The sequence below is a fragment of the Primulina eburnea genome, chromosome 1 (genome assembly GCF_022965805.1).
Source record: "Primulina eburnea isolate SZY01 chromosome 1, ASM2296580v1, whole genome shotgun sequence".
Lineage (NCBI taxonomy): Eukaryota > Viridiplantae > Streptophyta > Magnoliopsida > Lamiales > Gesneriaceae > Primulina > Primulina eburnea.
In genome coordinates this window covers 62,531,272-62,555,692 of record NC_133101.1, presented here as the reverse complement: position 1 = coordinate 62,555,692, position 24,421 = coordinate 62,531,272, and the positions used below count along the sequence as shown (strand labels likewise).

Below are 24,421 nucleotides of genomic sequence, written 5' to 3'. Positions count from 1 at the left end.
TATCTCAACGACACACTTGACTACAGTATTTCGCTCGCTGCACATTCATCAGATCTTCGTCTTCATGGATACTGTGATGCTGATTGGGGAAGCGATCCCGATGACCGTCGTTCTATGTCCGGCTTCTGTTGGTTTCTTGGTTCCTCGCCCATTTCCTGGAGTTCTAAGAAGCAATCTGTGGTTTCCCGATCAAGTACGGAAGCTGAGTATAGAAGTCTTGCTAATTCTACTTCAGAATTACTTTGGATTAAATCTCTACTCTCTGAACTTCATGTTTCTTCACCACACACTCCAGTGCTATGGTGTGATAACATGAGCACAATTGCACTTACTGCCAATCCTGTTTTACACGCTCAAACAAAGCATTTGGAGTTAGATATTCACTTTGTCCGAGAAAAGGTGCTAAACAAGGTTGTCTCAGTTCATCATGTTCCTTCAATTGATCAGACAGTGGATGTGTTTACCAAGCCTCTATCTGTTCTTACCTTCCACCGTTTGCGATCTAAGCTCAGAATGGAAAATCATCCCATGCTAAGCTTGCGGGGGAGAGTTAAAGAGAAAGAAGAAACAGCCCAAGCTAGAAGAGAAGAGGAACAAGCCCAATGAAAAGCCCACATATAAACAGAATAAATCAGTCACAAAGCCCATGACTATATTATCAAATCTACGTCTTTTGTTTTTAGCTAACAGAAGAATATTTCTTGTTTTGATAGTTACAACAAGATAATCTAGGTGTCAATATATTATTCGATGTATTGAGTATAAGAGTTCACGTTTGGCTTTGTAAATCGGTGAGAATGAAATCCAAATATTGATTCATCTCCTGTTGATTTCTCTAACTTTGCAACATAGAACCCGAGTTTTCGAGCATCAACAGCTTGTTGGAACAAGCAATTGCCAGGGCACCACCTGAACCACCTTTCAAATCGATCAACAAACATGATCTCGCTGGCTGGAAAAGATCCAATTGCAAAAGCTTCAAGATTGAGATTGGATGCAACTTTTTGCTAAAATATTAATTTTTTTTAATTGTCGCATGCTCTTCAATACAGCTCATCACTAACAACAGACATTCAGGCAAACTAGCACAGATTCAGCTCTCCACAGCCTCTAAAATGTACCCGTGAGGAGTAGGCATCGCAAAGTTCCTCGTCGTATTTTCCTTTGTATTTCGTCCTTTCTGATGGCCTATGAACATGTAGCTTCGACCCTCTATTGTGATATTTAAGATATGATCAAGTACGGTAGGTCTGTTTGGATGTCGAGCAATGTTTAGACGTTGGATGAGAGTCAAATGTGTGTATAAATCCTTAAGCCTGGAAAAATGCTTAAAAATCTAAAACTTGGAACAATATGAACATCAGCCAAGATGTGATGAAGAAAATGTTGAAGCGAATCGAAAAACAGCATACATTGTTCAGCAATAATCAGTTCAAGAAACTTAAGGAAACCTAGAAAACATTGACACTTCACATGTAATGTTCTTCAAAATTAACTTTATTTTTAGACTATAGAACTATTACTCGAGCACTTTATAAAAGTCTTGAGCTTTTAAGATTGACAGTAAACTAAGAATTTCATCATATTTTCACTTCGAAAACAGACATATCAAACACATTCATCAAAATACACCTGTTCATACTTCAACTCCAAAGCACTGATCTGGTCTGTAAAATCTAATCCAGTATCATCAGCCATTCTTTGCACCTGCACAGCATCCAAATCCAAGAAATATCGGGTCAATGAATCTCGATCTGTGAGACGTGTTTCACGAATCTTTATCTGTGAGACGTGTTAACCCTATCGATATTCACAATAAAAAATAATACTCTTAGCATAAAAAGTAATATTTTTTCATGAATGATCCAAATAAGAGATATGTCTCACAAAATATGGCATGTGAGACCGTCTCACATAAGTTTTTGCCTTGGTTTTTTTTTTTCCCTAACTCTATATTTGTTTTTTTTAAAAAGATAATGAGAATGTTTTTTTTTAAATAAAAAGATCCAAAATTAATATACAAATTATTTTATCTCACCTTCCGAGCCTTAATTTTATGCCGTAGTTTTTAAAGGAAAGGAAGACCTCTTCGAAAAAATTACAACAAACCATTTCTAACTAACATAACTTCCGCAGTCCACAAAAAGGTAAATTATTTCCTCCCACATGTTTTTCCACCAAACAAGTGAAGAAATCAGCTATTTTCACTCCACTTTAATCGGATTCCACCAATTTTTTCACCCCATTAATAATCCTGCTGCTTCACAACAATGGAATCTCCAATAGCTCATCCAAGAATAGTCAGTTCCACAGTAGATTTTCAAACTTTTCCATTTATTGAAGGAAAAGAACTGAAAATTTATATTGGTGGGCTGATATAAAATCGCTAAAAAAACTTAAAGAAAAAAGTATTCATGGAGATCAGAATCGTAAATTACTTTTCTCTTATTCTTTGATCTGTTTACTGAAGTCTGAACATAGAGAATCTGAGAAGAAAAGAAGGATAGACAAGAAAATGACAACATTTACAGGGACTTTGGATAAGTGCAAGACTTGTGAAAAGACTGTTTATTTCATTGATTTGTTGACTACCGATGGAGCAACTTACCATAAATCATGTTTCAAATGCAGCCACTGCAAAGGAACTCTCGTGGTATGTGATCTTCTTTCCAAATATTTTGTATTTCGTGTAACGTTTCTGCGAAGGGACGGATCTTAATTTTTTATCCAAAAAGCAAGAAAAAGTGATTGCATTTATTGATTTGGTTATGTTCCTATATGTGAATGCGTATTCGCGTCTATGCTTATTTATTTCTTTCTTTCTATGTTTTACACATTCTTGGATTTTGATATTACCTTGGATTATGTTCGTGATGCATTAAGTTTAAACAAGAAACGTCATATTAGATAGAACCAATGGTCTTTTGCCAATTATTTTTTTGCTAAAAATGGAGATATTGGTAGCACAATGTGATTCAGTTCTGAATCTCAGGATTTGCTACAAATGGGGTTATACAACATAGCAAGGATATGATTTTACATGGGCCAACTTGATGTAATTGGCGACCAAAACTTAAATACTTTGGTTTTCTTTTTCATTTTAGCGGGGGGACATCAATTTAGAAACTCTACAATTTATGTTTTTGTTGCATGATTTTACCATCTTAGATAGCTCGTGTGAGGGTTCGCCGCGATTCATTGTTGTGCTTACACACTAGGCTACCATTTTCCGAAAGTTAACGGAACTACCTACCACTAGTCTAATCTTGCAATGTTTTGTGGCAGATGAGCAACTACTCTTCAATGGATGGAGTTCTGTACTGCAAACCACATTTTGAACAACTTTTCAAGGAGTCTGGAAACTTCAGCAAGAATTTTCAAACTTGTAATACATCCTACTTCGAAATTAATTTACTCCTTTAGCTGTCACATTGTTACTTATCCGACACCTACTTATTCTTTTGACATTTAATCAATTTGTTAGCAGCTAAACCTGAGAGGGAAAATTCGTTGGTACGTCTATTTTCCTCTGTTTTTCTTTCCGTTGTCAATGAAATGCTCTGAAAATGGAAAAATTGCATTACAATATATATTGTTTTGAAGGAAAATTGAATATTTTTCCAATTTTTTTTTTGAATTAATGCAGACAAGGACGTCTAGCAAGGTCTCTGCCATGTTCTCTGGGACTGTAGACAAATGTTCAGCTTGTAATAAAACTGTTTACCCCCTGGAGAAGGCAAGTAACTTGATTTGCATATATTTTTTTAAAAAATGTACAAAATTTAATAAGAAAAATATGCAGAGAATATCTACTCATGACTTGAATACATTTTCTGCTAATCAAGCAGATGACAATGGAGGGAGAATCTTTTCACAAGTCATGCTTCAAGTGTGCTCATGGAGGCTGCCCTCTCACACACTCATCTTATGCTGCGTTGGATGGGATCCTATATTGCAAGGTCCATTTTCAACAACTATTCATGGAGAAAGGGAACTACCAACATATCCTTGACGCCGCCACGAATAAAAAGAGTGTTGTAGAGCCCGTGCAGTTCGATGCTGAGGCAGCCCATGAAGACAAACCAAAGGAAGAAGAGAGTGATGCTGAACATGAATCAGAATCCGAGAAAGCACAGGAACAATCTTAGAAGAACTTTGGATGTTATGTGTTTTTGTTACAAATCATAAAAGTTTATGAGTTTCTTTTCACCTTCTTCTTTCTTTTTATTGTTGAATCTTGACAGATTAGATTGTATTGCATTTTATCGTGATTAGATTAATCATGTATTATTTAGAATCTGTCGTAGTGATCAAGAATCGGTATGCATTGTTTATATTGGGAAATTTCTGTACAATTTATTGTTTAGATATATTGGAAAAAATAATTGTGATACATTTGCATAAGAACATTTAATAGGGTTATCTTCTCAAAACAAATTATTTTATTGAAATCAAATTTTAAAGTATTTTCTTTTAAGAAAATAATGGAAGTCATTGCAAAATAACCTTCCCAAATTGACGATCCCAGCTTTCCTTTCCCTTTTCAATTCTTCAAGGTGGAAGATTTGATTTCTCTTCCTCCTACTTGTTTTGATTTCTAGTCTAGTCATTTTCTCATAAAAGAAGCAAATTCTTCTTTTTAATTCAACACGCTTTTTCATAAAAATCTTAAAGCGTGATATCTCTAACACGACTACTAAAACCCTAGCTTGATCACCAGTTTCAGCCCGTAGCATTGACATTTTTAGCTAGCTAGCAAGCAAGCATAGGGCTGAAAATCAGGCTCCAAATTATCGGTCTCGAAATGGCCGCTGCCTCCACGGCATCCGCGTCCACCGCTTTCAGCTCCACCACAGATTGCTGCTATCGAGGGGCCAAAATAGTGTTCCGAATCACTGGTCTTCAGGTGGCTTTGACTCGAAGGCCCTCGAACTTTTTTAAAAGTGTGAGAACGATTAATACGAATTCCTGTACCACCGCCTCACGGTGTTCCTCCTCCGGTTTTACGAAAAGTAAGCCCACAATGCTGTGCTGAATGATTGTTCTGTATCAACTTTTTTTCTTGATCACATATTTGAAAATGTGAATGCATAACGGGCAGCAAATGGCTGGATCCTATAACTGGATTTTCGAAAAATCAAATTTCCGTCATCTGAATAAATTGAGTTGGCTTGCCCATCTAATTAGTTCGTACCAGAGAATCCCAAACTGTAACGACTATGATTTTAGTGTTATGTGTAGTTTGGCAACTGTAGATTTAAAAAAAAATGGTGTATAATATTGGTTTGCATGTGTTAAACTGGGTTTCTATGTCAGCAAATTTTTATATTTAATTTTGATAATTTTTGAATGTGGTCTTATATGTCTCGTTCTGTGGAATCAGCAGCTGCAACCATCACCGAGGCTGCTGCGAAGGTCATTGATGGAAAATCAACTGCCAAAGAAATCGGAGATGAGATTGCTATTGAGATATCTAGGATGAAAGACTCTATAGGGGTTGTTCCTGGACTGGCAGTTATTCTTGTAGGAGACAGGAAAGATTCTGCTACTTATGTACGCAACAAGAAGAAAACCTGTGAATCTGTAGGGATAAAGTCATATGAAGTGCATTTGGCTGAAAACTCCTCAGAACAAGAAGTGCTCAAGCACATCTCAGGCTTCAATGACGATCCTTCGGTTCATGGTATTCTTGTTCAGTTGCCACTACCTTCTGTAAGCCTCCTATATCTGAGTATTTGACTTTCCGTTACACTCTATGTGGCTGAAAATTGTGCGTTCATAATTTCATTAAATATAGCAAGAGGATACATGCAAAAAAAATGTGAATGCAATTTTGTAAAGAAAAGTAGTAATTTCCTTGTTAGCGAGACAGATTACTCCCTTAGGGCTAAATCGGTAGAATTTGAACCCCTACTGCAATGGATATCCTTTGAGTTCATCTGATGACTGTAACTCTCATTTTGATACTTTCCAATCAATGGTTTGTTTTTTGTTTTTGTGGGTATATTCTTTGTGCAGCATATAAACGAGCAGAATGTCTTGAATGCTGTTTGTATCGAGAAAGACGTCGATGGCTTCAACCCTTATAATATTGGACGTCTAGCCATGAGAGATCGTGAACCATTATTTGTTCCATGTACTCCCAAAGGATGCATAGAGTTATTGCATAGATATGGCATTGCGATCAAAGGGAAGAGGGCTGTTGTAATTGGCAGGAGTAATATTGTCGGGATGCCTGCTGCGCTCTTATTGCAAGTACGATCATCCTCAAGTTTAATGAGCAGTTTAATGCATTTTGTCATCCTATTTCAATTTTTCTTGCTTGTTATTCTGGCAGAGGGAAGATGCCACAGTCACTATTGTCCATTCAAGAACGAAAAACCCGGAGGAGATCACAAGAGAAGCAGACATCGTTATCTCAGCTGTGGGGCAGCCAAACATGGTGAGGGGTAGCTGGATCAAGCCTGGCTCTGTTGTCATTGATGTCGGAATAAATCCAGTTGAGGTTTTGCATCATTTTCTTCAAAAGAAATTTCCTTTCTTTTGGTTAAACTCTGTCCCACAGTGAATCGTGTCGACACGGGGAATTGTAACAAGATTCGTGCCTTCTCATGTGACAGGATGTTAAGAGCCCTTGAGGCTATCGACTTGTTGGAGATGTTTGTTATGACGAGGCAAGCCAGAAGGCTTCCGCTATAACCCCTGTTCCTGGGGGAGTTGGGCCTATGACTATAGCTATGCTTCTCTTAAACACCCTTGTCGCAGCAAAGAGAGCTAACAACTTCGAATGACATCTATTATCAGACGAGGGTATATTCCTTCTCATAGATCTGACTAGAGATTCTGCTGTTTCTGCCGAACTGGGCTTGATATGCAAGCACACCCTTATATTTTACAACCACGAAGCAGTGCAATTCGGTTGGGACCGAACTTCCAATCTTTCTGATAAATTTATGATATTGGTTGGAAGGACGACCTATTGCAGCTGGGAAATAGAAATGAATTTTTTTTTCAACTTTACCTGTAATTTTTTCTACAATATTTATATAAACTTTGTGGAGACGTGAATACCTTGCGACAAACGCTTGAAAGACTTGAACCTCAATTGAAAATTTAAAAAATAATACTAGTGAATCTTCTGGGCTGGATAGCTAATGATCAAATTCATAGGAAACAGGTTAACCCAAAACGTGATGAGACAAAAGCCAGTTTTTATTTACTTCTCTGTTACCCAGGGTGGGTCCTGACTTTTAAAACAAAAGTTCAATTTTTTTGGGCAAAAAGTCAATTTCGGTCTGGTATGAATCGAGTCGTGACATATTTAGAAATCTATTTTTAGTTAAATCAATTATAGTAGTCGTGTAATTATATCTTGACGATCAATTATTGATCATTTTCAAAATCATGTAATTAAATTGTTGATAATATTATATATTACTTATAATTACATAGTTAAAAAATTTACTCGTCAAATTCACATATATTTACAAAATATCTATAAAAAAATAACAGTGATGTTAACAATTTCATCATATAATTTTGAGAAAATGACTAAAATTTATTATTAAAACATAATTACAAATATATAATTGATTAATAAATATACATGATTGAAAATATCACAATTCAATAAATATGAAACTAAATTGACATTTTGTGTTTTTTATATAAACATTCTCAAATTTACTATACATTTTTCAACCTTGTCATTTTTGTATGCTCCACTCGCATCAACAATGCTTTAACTGTGCTCGCATGGGCTTAGCTCAGTTGGTCAGCAGCAGTAAATCTTGGAGCAATGACCAGGGATCGAGTCTCGCAAGCGACAGTGTGGGAGTTAAATTCTCTCCAATGAGGGGGAGCTCCTTGTGCGCGGCGTAGCATAAGGTCTAGCTGCTGCTGGTTGGCTGAGTCACCATGATTTACCTCCTCTCACATTCCTGTCGGGTCGGGGGGTGAGGGACGCCTAAGGTGAGCGATTTCACCTTTTGGAGCAACAATGCTTTAACTGCATTTGCATATATTATTTACTTATATATTTGAGTATATGATCATCTTAACAACCATCATATCATTTCCCCACAATATGTGGTCCGACGGTTTCTTAAATATCGAGAAAATGCAACAAACGCTCAAAAGACTGGAACCTCGATTGAAACAAGGTTTAGTAATACAAAGTGTTCTCAACGTGCGACACATTTTTATCTATATTCCAACATCATATTTTAGTGATGTCGGAATCGTTTATAACTGAGTGGCCGACGGTTAAAATATTAAATATTGTATTATGATATACTAAGTATTTTATTTTTAAGATAAAAAAAAATTAAAGAGCAACATAATTTTTAGAAATGATTTTAAATCAATACATAAAAAAAACTAACTCTCATACATAAACAACATACATACATATGGCACAAGATTGCTAGTTTTAACAAATCATATAGTCATTTGACATAGCATATCAACATTCGTTATATAAACAAATATATATAATTTTGGTAAATTATATGTTCTATCGTACATCAGAAAATATCAATTTTGAAATCGACACATGTAGAATAAAGAGTAGATCTCTTGTGAGACGATCTCACGAATCTTTATCTGTGAGACGGGCCAACCCTATCGATATTCATAATAAAAAATAATATTTTTAACATAAAATGTAATATTTTTTCATTAATAATCTAAATAAGATATATATCTCACAAGATACGACTTGTGAAACTGTCTCATACAAATTTGTTGTCTAGAACAAAATAGCTATTGAAAAGGACAGGACATATGGATAAAGTCACATGGAACAGACGCAATGTTTGAATTATTTTTTTCTTATAAAAAAATGATTTTATTAAAATTGGTGTTTCCAACCCTTTTCCCTCTGGAAAATGGCCGCACCACAGAAACAGCCTTACTCTTTCTCTCTTCTTTCCATTTCCCTTCCTGCAATCGTTCCTTTAAATACTTCCGAAGTATTCGAATTCTCCAACAATTATCTTCATTATATCATTCCACGCACGAAATTAAACCCATTCCCAATTCCCATTTTTTTTAGTATAATAATGGAAAAGGCCCCAACAATGGTGATCGAAGTTACAGTGATATCTGCAGAAGGATTGCGCATGAACCGGAGGCAACCCGTCAAGAAGAACGCGTTTGTCGTCCTCAGATCCGACCCTTTTAACACCCGTTCAACGGGTATGGATACGCAGGGAGGGAGCTGCCCCTCATGGAACGAGAAGCTAGTGATGGAGCTGCCGGTGCATGCTCGTTTCATCACCGTGGAAGCGCATTCCGGTAACAAGGCAATTGGATCGGCGAATATTCCGGTTACGGATTTCTCCGGCGGGTTTCTGCCGGAGAATTCAATGAGTTTCTTGAGTTACAGGTTGAGGGACGCTAGCGGGGAGAAGAATGGGATCGTGAATTTGTCAGTGAAAGTGAGAGGCGGAAGCGGCAAATCTCGCTGTTCCGCCAGCTGTGCTAGGCCGTGGACGGGTTTCCCGGTGGAGAACAAAGTGTCCAACGGGATCGTCACGGGGATTCCAGTTTTCTATAGATAGAAATGGGTTTTTACTCTGTAAAAATCAATGTTGTAATGTCGAACATTGATTTCGAGAAATTAACTGCACATATTTGGTTAGAAAGATCCATTGTGTCCAAGACAAGTTGTCAATCATCTATAAAATTGTGTTTGGATAAATGAATTTGATCATTTGATTTTATAAACATTTCAAAACAACACGAATGTTTGAAATCTTGAAGTCAATCGTAATTATTATAAAGATTAATTGAATCTAAATATGACAAGTTGTTAATAATCTATTAATTTGTGTGTTGATTAATGAATCTGATTTGAAAAGTGATTTGATTTGGGAAAAGATTTCGTACATTAATTTCAAAACAACACAATTTCAGATAAATTCGAAAAAATTATCGGATGAAACGAGATTATCAGTTTATCACCTCATGTAAAAAATATACAACACCTTGTGTTTTCAGTCAGGAGAGATAATCCAAATCCAACGTGGTCAAAGACTAATATGATATTTAAAGGTGAAGTTTACTTAAATTTCCATAGATATTTAAAATTGGGATGGGTGAGAAATTGACTTTATAGCTTCGATTCCAAGATTATATTAGATCACCCATGTTGAAGTGCAAATTTAAGGCCTACTTGAATTGCCAACCATTCCACCAAATCGACCGAGAAAATACCCCGTAAACTAGTTGCTCCAGTCATGAGAACAGTCCATGAATGTCGCGAACAACTATTCCTACTCCAAAATGGTCTGGATCCCCTGATAACCGCAACATCCACGTTAATCTTTATTGACCCATCAGGAGTTGCTCTCCATATGTACGTGTGTTTGCGACAGAGGGGAATGTTCCAGGAGTCCATTTTTGACAGAGCAAAATTGGTCCCTAGAGAATATATCCCGTGACGATACAATCCTTCTTTCAAATATTGATTGATTCCTAGATAACAAAATACTCCAATAGACCATCGTAAAGGTACAAAGATCATCACCTAAGCAATTGCTAACAATCCAATTCATAAGGTCCAAGAAAGCGTGACCTTTAAAACGAGAGAGTACTGGCCATATGGCTGTAATAACTCGGGAACAAGCTTCCACAAAAATGTCTTGATTTTGCTTTGAACATTCAAGTTCCACGATTTAGAACAAAGCTTTGCACTAGCAGCTGATAAACTACTACGACTTCCCATTCTAAAGTTGATACAACAGTAACGTGTAATTTACCTTGACAACACAAAACACTAAGTAATATTACATACATATCATACATTTCAGAATTCGAGAGTAATTTCAAGCTTCAACCCCACTTCTAAAGTGACATAGAAACAGAAGTTCCTTAATGATATTATTAAAAAAAAACCATATACGCAAACAAACAGCCATTGCCTCCTCAAAGCTGGATATGTTTCGATCCAACATGACCGAACAACTTTGGAGACACTCGAGCATCCTGTATGATGGCTGATCCTTTTGTCGATCATACTTCTTCACTGCCGCTTTGGTTACCGTTTTTCAGTATATTGAACTTGCATAGAGGACAGGTGGCATTCATATACAACCACTTATCGATGCAGGCTGAGTGAAAATGGTGGCGACAAGGGAGTTCACGCAGTTCAGTACCATCGTCATAGGAACTTAGACAAATGCAGCATTCCTGCAACCCAATAAATAATTGAATTCAGAAAATTGTAGACAGAAGTAAGGATAGTATAAACAGACATACAGCATCCTCCAGGGTAAGAACGTGCTCTGTGGGGGAATCAGTGTCACATTCAGACATTATCCCTCCAAACGATTCTTGTATTTCACCATTTTGCTTCTCAAAATCACCAATTTTCCTGAATTTGTATTTAGGTAGCCTCTCGATGTCTTCTTTAGTAGCTCCTTCCTGAAGCCATAAAGCAAGAAACAAAAAGGAAACACAAGAAGAAGAGAAATCACTTTACTGCAGAGAATGGACAGCATAAGATTGGAAAATTTTCTTTTCCTAGGCTTACCAGCATGCATACCATTACCATGGAATCAAAGTTAACACAAATCAACTTGCAAAATTAGAAACTTTGAAAATCAAGTGAAATATATCTAACAGCACCACTGCTTTACCTAGAACTTAAGTTTTAGCATGCTTCCAAGGTCATTTACAGCAAAATTATTCCACTATTTTTGTAAATTAATAAGAGATTCACTTCCTCTATGACGAAGTACGTACAAATGAGTCTGATTAAGCCATTTCTAATTTGATAAAAGATCAGTTCGTCTAAGAAGATAAAGCGTGCAGGATATTTCAAAATTATAACGTGGGGGAGGAAGATGGTTGAACATTTACTTTTAAACTCTATAATGAGCACAGTGTGAAGGATAAGTTAACTGTTAACAACTCAAAGGCATGCTTATCCTCTTGATCCTTGACATCATACCCCTTTTTTCATTTTTCTAATCATTATTCGGAATCATACATTGGTCAACTTAGAGTAAAACCACTATCAACTACAAGAAATTTGTAGGATACTAGGATAGCAAAAAAACTGTGATAAAAGCGATGGGCACTCTTTCCATACACAATATATGCCAGTAACAACAGAATAGTCAAGGCAAATCATTCTCATGTGCCGGCCTCGAGACATGATAAGTAGAAAGTATACATCCCAAGTTACTCAAAAAGAGTGTTGATAAATCACTTGATTATCCGTTAAAGCAACCAACCAAAATCAAACATAATCTAATAGTTAAAACAAGAAGGATACGACTCAAAGTACCAATCAAAGCAAGATATAAGCTGTATAATATTATTCAACATCAGTTACCTGATCTGCTACTGCATATAAGATTGCTATAATACAGGGTAGACAACAGCAAACAGCAATTCCAATGACACATGCCACAGCAACACAGATAACAACGAAGAACACATCAAAGGCCAAAAATGTGATGCAAAGCCTGCAACAGAAATCATTAATAGGTCAATAGTCATGTAGTCATATAGAAATAAAAATTTATTTAAAAGGTTGCTAATAGTATCTCAATCCATACAGGTTCACAAATTAACACAAACCAGTAAAGCTGAGGTGATTCAGCAGTCAAGCTTTGCCCACCAGCAGAAACCCAATAGAACCCAATTATCCACCAAATGAATGAAAACATGGTATTTGCAGACTCCAGATGTTTAGCCACACTGCCAAAAGAAACATCAAGAGATGATATTAACCAAATTTCTCAAGGTTCGACATTAAATATGACTTCAAATCTAACGCTTGCTGGTGTTTAATTTTTAATTGGAAAGTTAGACTAGACCTCTGTCAACTAAGAGGAAAAAACAAATGAATTTAAAAGCAAAACAAATATAATGGGCTGAAAAATGTAAGACTGTTCAGGTCTGGTACTGTTTGAATAAAATCGTGGCCATTCAATTCATAAAATAAGAGGAAAAGGTTGGAAAAGAAAAACTAAGAGGGTACTTGAGGTGGAAATATGCATTCTCTAGAGTCATTTCCCTCTACCTGCGCAACCCGACATCAGAACAATGCAAAGAAGAAATTTTAGGAAAATTTATACAGCTACTGATTTTAGATGAGTGGAAAACATAAAAGTTATCCTTGAAATTTAACGAGAACTAGATCACCACAGAAAAAGTTCTCCGTTCACGTCATTAAATGAGCTCACTGTAAACCACCAAATTTCCTATTCAAGCAATTTACGCAAAAGGCTTCATTATTAGATTTTACAGAGTAAAAAATTCTCAAAAATCCAACTACCATTAGCTGCAGCATACCAACAATTTATCTAATATCAAACCATTTCAAGTCTCTTTCAGAAGACCATTCCGTTTAATCAATTCTATAATCAATTTCCCAAATGCGGCATCTACAATTGCACAATCTTAGAACTACACTTTTGAACCAGTCTTAGAAATTTATACAGACTTGGCTTATGCAATATTAGTAACAGCATATACTACATTGTTCTCAATGTGAATCGAAAGACCTATAGAATTTCAACAAAAAAATGAACACACAAACCACAAAAGCCCCCAAGTACCTAGTCTCATCATCACTTTGCCGGCGTTCAGTGTCGTAATCACCAGACTCCAGGTCATCACTTCCGGAGCTTGAATTCGTGAAATTACGAGCATACCTAAATTGTCCCCTCTCACTCCCCTCCGAATTCCGCTGCGAATACCTCTTCTTAAACTCCGTCCACACGCACACCATGTGCAGAATGCACTGCAAAGCGTAGCCGACAATCCACAGCCTCAGTGGCATCGAAGGCATTTCATAACGTGTCACAATCAGCACCGAAATCGAGACAATCACGAAAGCGAGGTTCCAAACAAGGTCCAGTATCACTATCGGCTTAGAGTAAGCCCAATCGCTCTGCCGTTCTTCGATTTGCTCGGCCGCAGCTTCACGCACACGAACGGACGGCTCACGCATCACGCGGCTGCGGCTGCTGGCCCTCCGGAGGAAGCGAGCAGCGCCGCGGAGGCTGGGAGGGCGTCGGAGGAAACGGGGGCGAGGGCGTAAGGTCTGGTCATCGAGCAACGGCGTGGAATCCACCGCCCCCGGAGGCGTTGAAGTGTTGCTATCAGACGACATCGTTCTATGGGCCATTTTGCGTTTCTGAGAGTTTCTACGTGTTTTGAGTACCGTGTGTCGTGGTTCGCGCTTATTGGGGGAAGCTTGATCGGACGGTGGGAGTTGAAATTTTTGAGAGATAATATATGTATATTTGTACAATATATAGTGTATTATATTGTGAAATAAATCATATACAAATCATCTTTACGAAAATCTAGAAAATACTAATCTTCTTGGTTATTATGTGAAATTAATGGTTTCTAAAAAAACTCTGTATTTTTTTAAAATTAGTCATAAAATTCTCTATAAATGACACAAATGTGCGTGCTTTCTAAAAATATGGTATTGTAAAAGACTTTTCATTTGAAATGATGTCATGTTCTAAAATAGAAGATCAAGCACGAAAAATGTTGGGACGTAAAAGATAAACTTGCAAATTTAGTACAAAATTTATCCCCTCTAACAATATGAGATGAAAGAATGCCCTCAAAATCATGGTAAAAACTTGTGTGAGACGGTCTCACGGGTCGAATTTGTGAGACAGATATCTTATTTGATCATCCATGAAAAAGTATAATTTTTTATGCTTAAAGTATTACTTTTTATTATGAATATGAGTATGGTTGACTCGTCTCACTGAATAGTATCCGTAAGATGGTCTCACATGAGACCAACTCCACAATCATATACTTTTGCCGTCAAAATTATATCTTAAAAGTTATATGAGATCATGATTAAAATTTATTAGACAGATATTTTACTCGATCTAATTTATTAAATAATATTATTTATTATATATAAATTATTAATTTTTATTTTAAATATAAATCGAATCGAAAATCTAACACGTATATATCAGTAAAATATCTTACAAACTAAAGACTTACTTAAATGATAGGATATGACTTGACGTGACTCAAATCTTGATGTGACTCAAATTTTGAGTGTCAAAACGTCATAAATCGCTTTGAACATGGGAAATAAAATGATTCCGGAGCTTTTAATATGTAAAACGAAGTTCAAAAAAATCTATCCAAAAGTGTCCCACTTGAAAACGCCTTTATATTTTATCACAGTTTTTTTAAATTTAATTATCATTTTATTGACATATAATTTTATTTTTTAAAATTGGAGAAATATTTATTGCAATTACGTCATCAGATTATCTCCATTGATTGTATGTATCTATGTATGTATGTATATGCCATAAAAGCTTCAATTTAGCTTGAGAATGGGGTTGGAGTTGGATTGAAATAGTTTTAATTCCAAACACAATTTACAAATCAAGTCCAAGAAGTACAAAAAATGTACTGTGGATTCCATTAAAGGGCGGAATATTTAGGGGGCAGACTAACCCACTAATTTTTTAGTAGTAGCTTGGTCCATTTAAAGTTCGGATTAAATATTTAACCTAAGTCCAATATATTAAAAGAAGCCCACTAAATCCTAACAGCAATAGTTAGGCCCACTAAACCTAGTTTTAAAGAACTTTAGCCCATTATATGTATGATAATCATATATTTGTCCAAAATCCTTATAAATGGCCCTAATAAAAATAAAATTCACTTGTTATTCTAAAATTTTATTTTATTTTTCTTTTCTTTTTTTGTTTTTCTTGCGATTTCTTTGCTCACTTTTTTCTTCTTCTTTTTTCCCATTAATAATGAAAGTTTCTCAATAACTAAGATAAATTTCTATTATTTTCAAATTTAAATTTATTTTCCGTATCAAATATATTACTGAGAAAAATAAAGAAATTTTATAATCAAAGAGTCAAATAGATTACTGGAATCAAATATTTTAATGTGCATATTTATTTGTTTTAGCTATCGAATATTTTGAATATTAATATATTTATTTGTGTTTTTATAACTCTATATATTTCTTATTTTTTTGGCATGTTCATAGGTGTACTTGATTGACATATTATCCGATTTATATGTAATTTCATTCACCCAACTATGAAGTCTTGGCTTTATTTAGAGTCGTCAAAATAGATAAGATCTGTCGAATCTGCCCGTCCTAACATGAAAAATTGGTTGGTTGGATTATGGCTTTAGTGGCCTTTCAGGACACAGTATAAACGGGTCTCAAACGGGACGCAGAAAATTCTCAAGTATTAATGTTGTTTTTGTATTTTTTTTTAACAGTGTAGACGGGACGGATTGTTTGACACTTAATGAGACATTTTTAAAAATATTATGTGTATGTAATAGACATAAATCTGGTACAAAAGTCTTTGAAGGAAAAGAGTACATTTGGAGCGACGGCAAAGAAACCAATGCCAACTTCTTCGACCTCATGACAAAGCGTGTTTAACTGTCCATCAAATAATCATAAATACGTCAAGATTGAACAAAGACATCTGGTGAATACATTTGTCAACCAAACCAACCAACCGCCCGTCTAAGACGTCTTTCTTGGCTGATGAAATGCACAAAACAAAGCAATAATTCAAAGTCCTAACTTCACATTCGGATGTTGGATCCATTCTTCGCCGGACCCATACGAAGAAAATCGTAGTAATGGTCCAAATCCACCTTTTTGAATCTGTCACCGAATTGGCATTTAAAGAAGCTACAAAGCCTTTACCGAATTCAACTCATTCACAAAGTTCAGTTGCAGCTGATTCATAAAGAAAGTCTTCACATTCACATTTACGTGTGACATTCATGCATGAGAAAAAAAAATATTGATTGGAGGAGTCGTATCCTCTTTTGACCGTTTATAGCTCATAAAAATCTTGGGTTTCGGTCTCAAAAAGCCCTCTTGTATTGTAACAAAAAATTTACAGATTCCTATAACCTGAAACCTGAAATTGAAACTGAAATTCGAAGCAAAACTATGGAGAACATAACTAAAATCATGAATTGCAGGCATTATAACTGAAACAATAAATATAACTATGGTTTACAGTATAAGTTATTAATTGTTAGAATGGTCGCCACACTTCAAGAAAAATATTAATTATCTCTTATACTTCATGTATTTGACATTTATCTGTGAGTATAAAATTTATAACATGTCGAAGAAAGTTATTGTGAATATAAAATACCCATTAATTTCACAGACTGCTTAATTTTCTCAAACGGTGAATTTAAGATATACTTGTAATTAATTCTTGTGTTTGTCAAGAGTGATAGTTTGTTATTACCCTATATATGTGGACAGTTGAGAATAAGAAGAAAAATACAAACAAGCGCATTAAAATCAATGAAGACTTATTGGAAACCAAACTCAACACAGCAACATCAACTATTTCATTAACAAGCAAAAACACACAACCACACGCAAACGCTACTCAAAACCAACTCAAGGGGTAGTCTTGAGTCAATACCCGAACCACCACCCACCACCGGCAATCGAGCGAGCGAGGCGGGGTAAGAGCCTGCGGGTGTTCCGACACTTGGTTCGTTCTTGACTCGATCATCCCCCCTAAATCGTGAGTGGATGGATATACATACACATTTTAAATTCACAACAACAAATTAATGAACACAGGGTCCATAACAAAATCACATCAAGGATGATCGAATCAAGCGTCGCATTGAAGGGCAGCCTTGATTTTCTGCACGGTGCAGGATATGAGATTATCGACGGTCTCCACAGACTCTAGAGTGAGCTTGGAGGAGGGAAGGCTATTCACCAAGATCTGAAATGCCACTGTCAAAAGTGACCCATTCACTCTACGGGCTGGGCTGTCTTTGCTCTTGGGCCGGGGCCCGTCTGCTACGATGGCGAACCCAGAGGGCAGCAGCGCCACGTAAGCAGGATCCCCACCGTTCAGTACCACGTGCATTGCCGGGTTGTCCACTGGCGCGTAAACCACAAGCGACCCCGCCGCGTCTATGCATGTCTCCTGGAGTATCAGCATGTTGCTTGGGTCAGCGTTAGTGGCCTGAGGAAATTACAGAAATACCCCTTCAGTATCTTCAAGGATTTTTCCTGGCTTCGTCACGGGTCTTAAAAAAGAAGTCAACTCAATTGTTTTGACTTTTTGGCCCATGATGTCGGCGGAGAAGTTGACATGTGTTTGACTAGAATTTGGCTTTTATAATATTTTAAAGAAATTGAATTTAATAGACATATAATATGATAAAATATCTAACACCGCCATTCTAAAGTAAACATCAAATATAATTATACAGACCAAATGATAAAATATAATAGAAATTATAAATAAACCACTTAAAAATTTGTATTTATTTTTAGATTAAAACGAGGGACTTACACTGGCACGTAAAAGGGAAACGCAGTTGCCATGATCTTGTCCTTTGGCAATGTGCGCCATTTCTTGCATGGGTCCGCCATTGGAGAGGATATCCCACTCACACCTCAACCCTACATTTCGCAGAAAATCGAACAATCTCTGAGGCGACACCGGCAGCCACACGGAGGTCGAGGCACTGAGCACGATGCCAGGTGGCTCACCAGGGTCATTGATGCTCTTCCGAGTCATGACTCGGACATCCTCGCCCACACTGTCGGTACGAAGTTTGTTCCATTTGTGAACTGTGGAAGCGCACACACCAGCGCAGAAGTTGGTGGTCATGCGCTGTGCTAGCTTCAGCATGCTCCTACGTCCACCACTACTTATTGCTGCATGTGGAATTAATATCCCATTCATTGCAAGAAATATGTAGCAAGCTAGGCTGTTGTCACAACATAATCTTTATTTTGAATGTGACCAAGGGGTAGTAGTATTCGATAATTATTTTTTCAAAAGAATTTCCCTTTCATATCTAATAAGAATCAGCTTTACTTTCAATAGTTATACTAATATATGCTTTTACAAGGAGGTTTTAAAACTAAACAAAAGGGATTATCATAAGAAAATGATCGACTAGGATTGTTACCAGCTTGATCCCTAGATGGGGCGGCAGAAGACATGAGGATGGCGAGACACTCGCATTGGCGTTGCAGGTTGACGACCCATCGTTGCGAACCAAATCCCATACCAGCGCTGATGAAAGCTCGATAGAGCTGGTGAACCACGCTCTCATCATATTCAGTATGCTCCACCCATGTAACCTACATAACAACAAGCCATTAATCAACTTCACTAAACTTTCTTGAAACATAATTAATTAAAAAATGACTTGGCCTCAATGACATTATTTTTAACTGTTGCAAACGCATTGCTCTCACTTTTGGGTTCTCTTTGTGGTGAAAATTTCCAAGTAGAACCACGTGTCACCCTCAAAACAGACACACAAACCCAAGAATTACGATGTTCTTGAAATAAGAAATCCTAAATGAAATTTTAGAATTTTTTTTGTCCAAGGATGCAACTGTCCCACCTTGTAAACTAGTTGGGTCCACCAAAACATAATATATATATATATATATATATATATATATATATATATATGTATATATATATATATATATATAGGGTACACAAAATTATGAAAGATTTAGAGGCACAAGGCTGAGAGATACGGACAAGGTGTTGATTACAGAAACAAGTACATGGAGCTGGAACCAGTTAATACACAGTTCAATAATTAATTATTATATTATGAATAATAAATGAATATACACATACAGGCGATGATCGAGACAGAATCAGAGGTTGGAATAGAACTATCAAATTCTTAAATCAGAGCCTTTACTACCAAATCGTATGATATTAAAGCAACCCAAGAAGCAAAAATAGTGGGAGGCTTATATTAATTATAACTGTTGTTTATATCAAGTATTGGGGTTAACCTCAATTACCCCATTTGGATCTATGTATTTTTTTTTTCATTTTAATATAATCTTACAAGAGCCCAGAAAACTATAGTTCTGTCGCAAGAGAAGTATCCCATTCTACTCTACGTAACTTAAAAAACACTTTTCGTGAGCTAAATATATACCATTAAATCATGGAAAACGAAAAATTTGAGCCACCATAAGCATTGGTTGTTATCCATTTTAAAGTTTAGGTAGATCGTAAGATTCGATAAGTCGAGCTACTAGTGAGTAAAATTAGTGATTTCTTGAATCTTGAATGACGATGAAGCCAAGATTTTGAATCTTGAATCAAGAAATGCACGATTTTGGAATGCGAGTAGAAGTATTCAATGTTCTCAACCAAGTCCCAAAGGAGGAGTTGCTTCAACAAACTTATTTAAACACAATAAGGTGAGAGACACCAACCTATGAGAGGCTCAATAAATGTCAAGAAAACAAGTATTGAGCGGTGTGCAATAAGTAACAAGCCAACAAAATAAGCCATACATGCATGTACTAGGAGAAAGAAATAATTACCTTAGAATAGCCATTGGGCATATCCTGCACCACACAGCCAGAGGGAAGTCTCCGAGAGTTCTGAATCGCGGGGACACTACCAGAATTTTCTCCGATGGTGTCGATCGACACATCAACAACTGCCCACACACCCTCGGCGTGCTGCTTGCAGAACCGAAGAAAGTTGACCTCTCGAACCGGAACTAATGGTGACAGTACTTGGATTTCAGCTTGCATCTATACAGAATAATGAAACAACAAAATTTCCAGAATCACTCATTCGGATGCACAAAGAAAGCGTAAAAATGGTGTGCCAACCGCATTGAACGTTACCAGTTGAAGAGCACCGTTCCTTGTTCCGCCCATACCATTTGATATCACATCCAAAGTCGTCGTTCTGGCGACTATACAAGGAAACATCTCTGCCCATTTGTTCTATCAAATATAAGAAAACCTCAATTACTCACAACATTGAGACAAAGAAAATAGTCAAAATCAAGAAACATAAAACATATATCATAAAGCCATCATAAAAAACAGTTTTAAACTCCAAAAAACTACATCAATCACTTTCAAATTACGTGATGCGTCAAGTACATTTCACCAAGAATGCTCACCGAGTCCATCAACGTCTCAACTAGAGCCAAACTGTTTACGATCACCAAACCAGTCTCCCTCGAGGCCTCAGAAACAAAACCGGCCGGTTTCATGCCAATGCAAGGAGTAAAAGTTCTTAAATATTCCTCATGATTGAGCACTTCCCTCCCACCTTCCAATGTTCTAACCCAAAGAGGCTCGTCGGATTGAGCCATTTTCACCAATTCATCCATTGCAGCCAAAGCAAGCTCCAAATACATTGATCTCTCCAAAGATCTTTCGATTGGGGTGACATTCATCGTAGCTTTATCTGAAGGCACTAAAGGCAAAGGGTTCGAAATCCCAACACAAAAATCCGGGGGGCCTAATGGTAGCGATGAAGCCATGGCGTTCAAGACACCAAAACCATTGTTCCCAACTCCAAGTTCCAAGCTAGAATTAGGCATTGGCGGCACCATGGACACGGTCATCGAAGAAATGGGGCGGCCTAAAAACTTTCCAGCCAGCACGCATACACGATCCAGTTCATCCTTTAGCCTAGCATTTTCGATTCTGAGGTGTTGCTCCTCCAGGGATATGTCGCCAATTATAGCCGGACCGCCACAGTTGGTACACATGGGGTTTCTCATTGCGTCCCTTATCGACATGTTTTCGGCACGGAGCTTGTCGTTCTCTTGCCTGAGCAGCGAATTCTCATGGCGTTCGAGTTGTGTCTGGTCGAATCAAGAACTCAAATTTCTCAATCAACCTTATGAGAAACAAAGAGACTACGAAATATAAACAACAAATTAAAGAGGCGAAAAGGCTTTTCTAGTACCTTCATTTGAGTTCTTCTATTCTGAAACCAAAACTTGACTTGTCTAGAATCCAAGCAAAGCCTTTTGCTAAGCTCCATTCTTTGCTTTTCATCAGGGTGAGGACACTCCTTGAAGAGACTGAAAAGAGACATCCAAAAACAAAAGATCGGTAAAAAAAATACCAAAAAAAACAACATTAATTAAAAGCGATAATTAATCCACACCCTTCAAGTTCTTGGATTTGCTGAGGAGTGTGCCGGTGGTATCTTTTCTTCCTCGGCGGTTTGTCCGCGGCATCGTGTTCATCTCCGGAGGCTCCTTCCATGTTATCACTCCCAGATCTACTCTCGTGCTCTTCATCTCTCATTTTCCTCCCGCCGACATTACCGAATTCAAAAGTCTCCCCCATTCTCGCCACCTCTCCTTGACCAGTTCCGACACCTGTGTCCTGCCCAAAACAAAAAACAAAAGCCCAAGTAAAGAAACCATTAAAAAAATATAAAACCTTCCACACTCGTATGTATAACGATATATAACGGGAAAAAGAGCGTTGTACAAGGGCTAGAGAGAGGCCAGAAGAATTGAACACGGCCTGGGCGGCGAGAGACTGCGACAGAAGGCGGGGCTGAGCAATGGCACCGGTAGACATGCTGTTGATATTGCTTGTTAAAGTAATGGCTTTAATACTGGCGCTGTCGCTATAGGGTATGTCCGCAACAATTCTTGCTCCGCCACCTCCACAAGAATTATTATCAAGAAAATCTCCAAAATTCATGAATGAATACCCGCTTTAATTGTCGTTTTTTATTTTTATTCCCCTCCTTGCAGATTTGGCTCTTGCCTTTTTACTTCCCTATATTCTTTCTGGTGTACTGGCTCTTGACTTCTCTCACCACAAGATTCAGAAGCAGCATTAAAACCACCGAGAAACTTAGTATATACGGCGGCAGGACTTCAGTTGCTCCAAACGTAATTAATACAATGTTTATTTTTCGAAATCAAACACCAAAAACACGAGAAATTTGCTTGGACAGTAATCGCTAGCAGAGAGATTAAAATAAAGGAGAGGTAGAGGAGACACAAGGCCTAAATCCAAATGTCTCCAACTCTCTCTTTCATAAAATTAAAACCTTTTGCTTTTATATGAATAAAAACTGAGAGAGATAAAGAAGGCAGACGAAAAACCTTTCTGTTTCGCCGCTTAGCTCTTCCTTCTCTAACCCTCTCTCTTCTCCCCCACCAAAATCTCTCAAAAATCTAATCTTTTTAAAGAAAAACGGGCTGTCCCTATGCCTCAGAAAAAACCCTAATCTGGAGAATCTTTCTAGTTTTTATATTCCTTCACATATCTGCATGCTTGACTTGCAAAAAGCTAGTTGTCATGTCCCTCGAAAAGCAGAAAAAAAAAAGAGAAATAAACGTGAATCGCTAAAAAGGTTGGTATTATTTCCTCGCTGAGAGAAGAAAGAAAGGGAAAACGCCAATAAAAAAAAGCAAGAAAAAATGGAGAAAACGAAGATAATACCGCTACACTATGTGGAGTAATCGAAGCCCACATAAACCAAAAAGGGTCGGTTGACTCTCTCCAATACGGACACAGTTGCAATGGACTTTTCTGATTTCTCTCCTTCGAAATTTCTGGCAGTGAAATTTTATTTGTCCCCTTTTGCGTATCTCTTTACGATGTAAAAGTACTGCGTATTGTGAAATTCAACATGATATATATATATATATATATATATATATATACACACACACAGTTTGTCTGTATTTAGGCTTCAAAAAGCTGTGTAATTCTCTTCCTTCGTCCCCCTTCCCCACTGTCCCACACACGCCCTCTCTCTTGATTGTACATTTTCTTTTGAGGATATTTACTGGAGTTGTATATGTATTATCTTTTTATTTTTTTTAATGAAAGTTATTTCATTAAAAAAAATAGAAATAAGAGCTTTAATTTTTTTGAGAACTGTTGCCCTTGCGGCCACAGTTTATATTGTTTGGAATGCAAAGAACCGTGCAATGTTCAAGAGTGAAAAGTCGATAGTAGAAGTCAGTCAAGAATATTAAAATTCTTAGTTTTGGTTCTATTCCTAGAGCAATTTCGGTTATTGATGCTTTGTAGTAACGGTTCTATGATATAGATCTCATTATCGTAGATTTTCTCTCGGGATACCCGGTGTAGTTATTTGTGGAATTTTTTATTTATTAATTGTTTGTGCAGACTTTATCCTTGAGAAAAATGGAAATAAGAGAGTCTACTCTCCATTTCATTTTTTAAGGATGAAATCGGGGTAGTCATTTTTGTTTTTTTTTATTGCTAATATTTAATGTAGCCAGTAAAACCAATCAGACGGTCCTAGTGAACAAATAAGTTATTTTGTGCTCTATAAATATTGGATTTGGATCAGCTACTTGTACACATCACGAGATTGTGCATTATAGAATCATTGGATCATGTGTAGGATGTACTTCATCCAACAGTGACGTGGTGCACGACACCAGCACTGTGGTGCACGACACCAAATCAAAGTCGGTAAATCTTATTTAGTGTCGACCAATAACGCCTCAGATCAATCGTACATTCCTTTCAATAAATAAAAGAGATGACACATATGATCTAATTTTAAAACTTCTATAAAAATTTGTATAATGTAACTAGTTTTATTCATGTTGTGTAATT

The 24,421-nt window shown here is 36.8% G+C and overlaps 5 protein-coding genes across 7 annotated transcripts; 3 read left to right on the top strand and 2 right to left on the bottom strand.

Annotated features, from left to right (window-relative positions):
* The first annotated feature begins 2,263 nt into the window (after positions 1 to 2,263).
* LOC140838979 (LIM domain-containing protein PLIM2c-like) lies at positions 2,264 to 4,393 on the top strand. Of its 2 annotated transcripts, none has more exons than XM_073205608.1 (5): positions 2,264 to 2,653; positions 3,286 to 3,385; positions 3,485 to 3,513; positions 3,647 to 3,736; positions 3,849 to 4,393. In XM_073205608.1, the coding sequence occupies exons 1-5, from the start codon at positions 2,516 to 2,518 to the stop codon at positions 4,146 to 4,148; spliced, it is 657 nt and encodes a 218-aa protein (XP_073061709.1). In that variant the 5' UTR covers positions 2,264 to 2,515; the 3' UTR covers positions 4,149 to 4,393. The 2 variants fall into 2 exon arrangements, with proteins under 2 accessions (XP_073061709.1, XP_073061713.1); XM_073205612.1 differs by having other exon boundaries at positions 2,265 to 2,653; positions 3,488 to 3,513.
* A 324-nt stretch (positions 4,394 to 4,717) lies between these two features.
* Positions 4,718 to 7,011, top strand: LOC140838973 (bifunctional protein FolD 4, chloroplastic-like). Its single transcript, XM_073205602.1, has 5 exons — positions 4,718 to 5,012; positions 5,384 to 5,712; positions 6,019 to 6,255; positions 6,338 to 6,505; positions 6,621 to 7,011. Exons 1-5 carry the CDS (start codon positions 4,805 to 4,807, stop codon positions 6,636 to 6,638), a joined length of 960 nt encoding a protein of 319 aa, XP_073061703.1. The 5' UTR covers positions 4,718 to 4,804; the 3' UTR covers positions 6,639 to 7,011.
* Positions 7,012 to 8,898: 1,887 nt separating this feature from the next.
* LOC140813751 (BON1-associated protein 2-like) lies at positions 8,899 to 9,703 on the top strand. The gene has a single exon (XM_073172453.1). The coding sequence runs from the start codon at positions 9,063 to 9,065 to the stop codon at positions 9,561 to 9,563; it is 501 nt and encodes a 166-aa protein (XP_073028554.1). The 5' UTR covers positions 8,899 to 9,062; the 3' UTR covers positions 9,564 to 9,703.
* Positions 9,704 to 10,740: 1,037 nt separating this feature from the next.
* On the bottom strand, positions 10,741 to 14,237 carry LOC140838965 (E3 ubiquitin-protein ligase At1g63170-like). The gene is made up of 5 exons (XM_073205597.1): positions 13,575 to 14,237; positions 12,592 to 12,711; positions 12,344 to 12,476; positions 11,263 to 11,427; positions 10,741 to 11,193 (listed from the first exon to the last, which is right to left on the bottom strand). Exons 1-5 carry the CDS (start codon positions 14,144 to 14,146, stop codon positions 11,017 to 11,019), a joined length of 1,167 nt encoding a protein of 388 aa, XP_073061698.1. The 5' UTR covers positions 14,147 to 14,237; the 3' UTR covers positions 10,741 to 11,016.
* Positions 14,238 to 17,350: 3,113 nt separating this feature from the next.
* LOC140838943 (homeobox-leucine zipper protein ANTHOCYANINLESS 2-like) lies at positions 17,351 to 23,402 on the bottom strand. 2 transcript variants are annotated; one of them, XM_073205574.1, is made up of 10 exons: positions 22,927 to 23,402; positions 22,298 to 22,624; positions 21,966 to 22,189; positions 21,762 to 21,879; positions 20,965 to 21,657; positions 20,681 to 20,782; positions 20,369 to 20,584; positions 18,970 to 19,144; positions 18,345 to 18,712; positions 17,351 to 18,011 (listed from the first exon to the last, which is right to left on the bottom strand). In XM_073205574.1, the coding sequence occupies exons 2-10, from the start codon at positions 22,514 to 22,516 to the stop codon at positions 17,649 to 17,651; spliced, it is 2,478 nt and encodes an 825-aa protein (XP_073061675.1). In that variant the 5' UTR covers positions 22,517 to 22,624; positions 22,927 to 23,402; the 3' UTR covers positions 17,351 to 17,648. The 2 variants fall into 2 exon arrangements, with proteins under 2 accessions (XP_073061675.1, XP_073061680.1); XM_073205579.1 differs by lacking the exon at positions 22,298 to 22,624.
* Positions 23,403 to 24,421: the final 1,019 nt, after the last annotated feature.